General features: G+C 38.9%; 1 protein-coding gene across 1 annotated transcript; it reads left to right on the forward strand.

The window, feature by feature from the left end:
* Positions 1-259: 259 nt before the first annotated feature.
* LOC106361581 (auxin response factor 6) lies at positions 260-5,444 on the forward strand. Its single transcript, XM_048737902.1, has 12 exons — positions 260-1,207; positions 1,320-1,438; positions 1,524-1,622; positions 1,709-1,765; positions 1,856-2,011; positions 2,089-2,173; positions 2,681-2,771; positions 2,845-3,208; positions 3,279-3,426; positions 3,714-4,672; positions 4,740-4,930; positions 5,014-5,444. Exons 1-12 carry the CDS (start codon positions 1,165-1,167, stop codon positions 5,228-5,230), a joined length of 2,529 nt encoding a protein of 842 aa, XP_048593859.1. The 5' UTR covers positions 260-1,164; the 3' UTR covers positions 5,231-5,444.
* Positions 5,445-5,692: the final 248 nt, after the last annotated feature.

Consider the following 5,692-nt stretch of genomic DNA (forward strand, 5'->3'; position numbering starts at 1 on the left):
AGAGACGAGGTTGGATGTAAGCTTATGATTAAAAAAATTAAGAAAATGAAAGTACAATACTAGTATAATATAGTTCTCAAGAAAGAAAAAAAATACTAGAATGTAGTTTAGGTACATGGACGATGCAACGAAGTTTCGAAGTCGGGAGGACACGAGCCCCCAACTGTAATAAAATCAGAAGTAAGGGGTAAAGTAGTAATATTCGTGTCCTTTGAGAAGAACAAGTTGCTTTAAAAATGTTAAGCAAGAGCATAAAAGACCCGCTCCGTCCGGGTACGGGTCAAAACAGCCATTGTCGTTCTTCCTTACTTCTCATTCAAATAAGAGAGAGAGAGAGGAGAGAAGTTGCTTTTGAGCAGAGAATATAATAATAATAGCAGAAGAAAGCTCCGCCACGTCGCCGCCACTTTTCTTTACCGGAGAAACCTTCCTAAACAAAATTAAAAACAAAAAAAAAACAGTCTCTTTCTTTCTTTCTTTGTCTGATTATTATTCCTTGTGTACACATGTTGTGTAACAGTTGAGCAGTTGCATGCCCATCACTTTCTTTCTCATTTCCCGATCACAGTCCTGGGATCTCGATTTCTCGTAAGCTTATAACGAAACCAAAAGCACAGCTTAAAAGAAGAAGATCTATTTGCACAAGGCTGAAACGACGCCTTCTCCTGTCGTTTTATTGATAGCTCGACATCTGTGTTTCTTTCTTGGCTTCTGAGCTTTTGGCGGTGGTGGGTTTTCTAAGAAAAAAAAAAAATCAAGTTGGGGGTCTTTTATTTATAGACACTATTCTAATGGGAGTTAACAGTGGGGTTACTGGATAAATTAACAAGTAATGAAGGAGTTGAAGATTCAGAGAAGCGGCTTTGAAGTCGGCCAGCTTATTTGGCTAGAAAAATCAAGACTTGGTTGATGTGTGTTCTGTTCTGTCAGGATAAGAAGGAGAAGAACTCTGTTTTTTTTGTCTAAGTGTTTTTGGATTTGTGAAAAAAGATTTGGTTGGTGAATGAGTGGGGAGGTGGAGGGAAACAGTTAAAGAAAGTTAATACTTTTTTGGTCTCTCCTAAGTCATAATTACATTTTGGCATCTTGGATCTTTGAAGAAACAAAGTTTGAAAATTTTGTTTTTATTGTTTGCTTTTTAAGTTATATATAAAAAATAAGAAGATGAGATTGTCTTCAGCTGGGTTTAATCCTCATCCTCATGAAGGTATTATTACTCTCTCTCTCTCTCTATTGCTTAATACTTGCAAATGTAGAAACTTTGTTTTTTTTGTGTGGGAGATTTTAACTAACTTGTGTGTGTTTTGTTGAAAATAAAGTTACAGGAGAGAAGAGAGTTCTTAATTCTGAGCTCTGGCATGCTTGTGCTGGTCCTCTTGTCTCATTACCTCCTCTTGGAAGCAGAGTTGTTTATTTCCCTCAAGGTCACAGTGAACAGGTTTGTGTATCCTTCCCTTATGCTGTTTTGGATTCTTTTGGTTATAGATTACTCAAACATCTAAAAATATTTTGTGTACTTTCAGGTCGCTGCTTCAACCAATAAAGAAGTGGATGCCCATACACCAAACTATCCCAGCTTGCAACCGCAGCTTATCTGTCAGCTTCACAATGTCACAATGCATGTGAGAAATATTCTTTTATGAGAATAGTGTGTTTATTCTGTTATGTGACTTAGTTCAGGACCTTTTTTTTTTTCTTAAAATTTCAGGCAGATGTTGAAACTGATGAAGTCTATGCACAGATGACTTTACAGCCGTTGAATGCGGTATGAGACTTTTTACATGTAATCCATACTTTTTACTTTTTATGAGGATTTTGTCGGTGTTATGAACAGTTTTTCTTGTTTGAATGCCAGCAAGAGCAAAAAGATTCTTACCTTGCGGCGGAGTTAGGTGTCCCGAGTAGACAACCTACAAACTATTTCTGTAAAACTCTGACTGCTAGTGATACCAGCACTCATGGAGGTTTCTCTGTGCCTCGCCGAGCTGCTGAGAAAGTTTTCCCTCCCTTGGTAATTTTCATTCTACTTACTCTGAAGTTTCTTTTCTTTCAAACTTAGCTAATGATTTTTTTTTTTGTGTTCTTCAGGATTACACACAGCAGCCTCCAGCTCAAGAGTTGATGGCAAGAGATCTGCATGACAATGAATGGAAGTTCAGACATATTTTCCGAGGTTAGATTTCACCCAATTAAAGTTCAGTTTCCTTAATTATAAGTTTATAACCAATGTTGAAAAAAATTGGTCTGATTTTGTTAAATCCGATTTATGCAACTCAAATTGGTTTAGGCGGCAAATCAGTCATAGCCAAAACGAGTTCTTAAATTCGATTGATTTATGAAACTCAAATCGGTTCAAACCGTCATAAATTGGTTTAAATGGATCTAAATTAGTTTGAATAAATTTAAATTGGTCTAAATCTGTTAAATTAAACATTTTTGTTAGTGAAAATCCACAAATTTGTCTACTTTATTTTTTTTTTTTGCATATGTAATTTTATGATTCATTAAATTAATTTTATAATTAAACCATAAAACTAAAATATTTAATGTAAACGTAATATATATAAAAATTAATCAATAATCTGTTAATCCGCCTACCGATTTTTGTAACATTGGTTATAAATAACGAATAAACAAAGAGAGTTTGTTACTGACTCTGCTTTTGTTTATCTCCTCTCAGGCCAACCGAAAAGACACCTTCTTACTACTGGTTGGAGCGTATTTGTGAGTGCTAAAAGGCTTGTCGCTGGTGACTCCGTTCTTTTCATCTGGTTAGAACCCACTTCTTCAAATATCGATAGTTGTGAATGGTGGAGCTCATGCCATTTTTGTTTTTAACATCAGGAACGATAAGAATCAGTTACTTCTTGGTATAAGACGAGCACACCGGCCACAAACTGTCATGCCTTCATCTGTTTTATCAAGTGACAGTATGCATTTAGGCCTTCTTGCCGCAGCAGCTCATGCAGCCTCCACAAACAGTCGCTTCACCATCTTCTATAACCCAAGGGCGAGTCCATCAGAGTTTGTAATACCCTTGGCTAAGTACGTGAAAGCGGTTTATCACACTCGTGTGTCTGTTGGCATGAGGTTTAGGATGCTGTTTGAAACCGAAGAATCAAGTGTTCGTCGGTACATGGGTACAATAACTGGCATTTGTGATCTAGATCCTGCTCGGTGGGCTAATTCTCATTGGCGGTCCGTTAAGGTTCATTTCTCTAACCAAATGTTTGCTTTCTTGTATACATATATATATCATCATCTTGATCATGGTGCAGGTCGGATGGGACGAGTCCACTGCAGGAGATAGGCAACCGAGGGTGTCCTTGTGGGAGATTGAGCCTTTAACGACATTCCCTATGTATCCATCTCCTTTTCCTCTCAGGCTTAAACGTCCCTGGCCTTCAGGTCTCCCATCTTTTCATGGTAATTGTTAATTTCAGAACTTGATTCATCCCTTGAAAGTTTGTATATATATTCTAATCTTTTATTTATATATATACTAGGTAAGTAACCGTGCGATATCGCAGGGGACTCATTTTATAAAAATAAATATACCATTTTATAACTTAGATTTTTATCCAAAAACTTCATAATTTTACTTTCGAGAATGTTCTCATTTCAAAACGTTGAATGTATGTGTTTATATTCATTTATAGATAATACTAAAAATGTATATTCTAATCTTGTCTCCTCTTCTTTTGTTTATGTAGGTCTTAAAGAAGATGATATGGGTATGGGTATGGGTATGAGTTCACCGCTTATGTGGGACCGAGGACTTCAGTCTATGAACTTTCAAGGTATGGGAGTGAACCCGTGGATGCAGCCGAGGCTTGATGCTTCAGGCTTGCTTGGTATGCAGAATGATGCTTACCAAGCAATGGCTGCAGCTGCACTTCAAGACATGAGAGGCATTGATCCTGCTAAAGCCGCTGCTTCTCTTCTTCAGTTCCAAAGTCCCTCAGGTTTCTCTATGCAACCTCCTTCCTTAGTGCAGCCGCAGATGCTGCAGCAGCAACTTTCTCAGCAGCAGCAGCAAGTGGTGGATAATCATAATCTGTCTGCTTCCAGTGCTGCTATGTCTCAGTCAAACACGTCTCTACTCCAGTCAATGACACCTCTTTGTCATCAACAAAGCTTCTCAGACACCAACGGAGGAAACAATCCCATCACTCAACTCCACACTCTCCTCAGTAACTTCCCTCAAGACGAGTCTTCTCAACTGCTCAACCTCACTAGAACAAACTCTGCAATGACTTCTTCAGGTTGGCCATCAAAGCGCCCTGCAATTGATTCATCCTTCCAGCACTCTACAGCCGTTAACAACAACCAATCAGTAATGGAGCAGTTGGGACAGTCCCACACAAGTAACGTTTCTCCAAATGCTGTCTCGTTGCCTCCATTCCCCAATGGTCAAGAAGAGAACCCCTCAGACCCTCATAGCCATCTCCTCTTTGGAGTCAACATAGATTCATCTTCCCTTCTGATCCCAAACGGAATGTCAAACCTTAGAAGCATTGGCATTGAAGGCGGCGACTCCACCACTCTACCCTTCACATCATCAACTTTCAACAACGAGTTCTCTGGTACAATGACGACACCTTCTAGTTGTATAGAGGAACCAGCTTTTCTACAGCCCTCAGAGAACCAACAGTCTAACACCTTTGTGAAGGTAAATAAAAGTGTGTTTCTTGTTTCGCACGTAACTAGGGATGACCCTAATGGAAATGTTCTTGCAGGTGTACAAGTCGGGTTCTTTTGGAAGATCATTAGATATAACGAAGTTCAGCAGCTACAACGAGCTGCGAAGCGAGCTTGCTCGCATGTTTGGCCTCGAAGGCCAATTAGAAGATCCTGTGAGATCAGGCTGGCAGCTTGTATTTGTCGACCGAGAGAACGATGTTCTTCTCCTCGGCGATGACCCTTGGCCGTAAGTTACTTCCCTCACTTGTCTCACTTGGCATTGTTCCACTAGTTAATCTAACTTTGTGGTTTACTTTCATCTGATTACAGGGAGTTTGTGAGCAGCGTGTGGTGCATCAAGATACTCTCACCACAAGAAGTGCAGCAAATGGGTAAAAGAGGCCTTGAGCTTCTCAACTCTGCTCCATCTTCCAATAATGTCGATAAGGTCCCGAGCAATGGGAACTGTGATGACTTTGGGAACCGGTCTGACCCGAGGAGTCTTGGTAACGGTATTGCATCCGTTGGGGGTTCGTTCAACTACTAGACAAGTAGAAAGTAAAACCCTTTTTCTTGGTGTTCAAGTTATTAAGTATTGATCCTCTTAGTTTAATTACTAGCTTTTAATCTCTCTTTATTACTTGAGAAGAGAGCTTTGTGTTGGACTTTGTGGAAACAGGAAAAAAAACTATATCTGTCGTAATACTGTAATTATAAGATCTTTTGGTCTTTTTCTTTTACTTATATGAATATGTTTACTGAACTTTTGTTATGTCATTTTCGTTGCTCACCACTTCTCCAATCAACTTGATGGTTTTGGTCTTTTGGAGCTATTAAGGCTTCGAATGGGTAACGCAGATAAAAAATGCAGATCAAACATAAATGCAGATTAAGCAGAACAAATGCAGATCATGCAGATCAAGCAGAACAAATGCAGATCATGCAGATCAAGCAGAACAAATGAAGATCAAACTTTTTCAATAAAATATTGTATTTAAATATATGCTGA

Source organism: Brassica napus, chromosome A8, assembly GCF_020379485.1.
Source record: "Brassica napus cultivar Da-Ae chromosome A8, Da-Ae, whole genome shotgun sequence".
NCBI classification, from domain to species: domain Eukaryota; kingdom Viridiplantae; phylum Streptophyta; class Magnoliopsida; order Brassicales; family Brassicaceae; genus Brassica; species Brassica napus.

Excerpts from the sequence above, each read along its gene's own strand:
- LOC106361581 (XM_048737902.1), top strand. The coding sequence starts at position 1,165 with ATGAGATTGTCTTCAGCTGGGTTTAATCCTCATCCTCATGAAG. Across the intron at positions 1,766-1,855 it reads CTTTACAGCCGTTGAATGCG|CAAGAGCAAAAAGATTCTTA; the intron begins GTATGAGACTTT and ends TTTGAATGCCAG. Across the intron at positions 3,427-3,713 it reads AGGTCTCCCATCTTTTCATG|GTCTTAAAGAAGATGATATG; the intron begins GTAATTGTTAAT and ends TTGTTTATGTAG.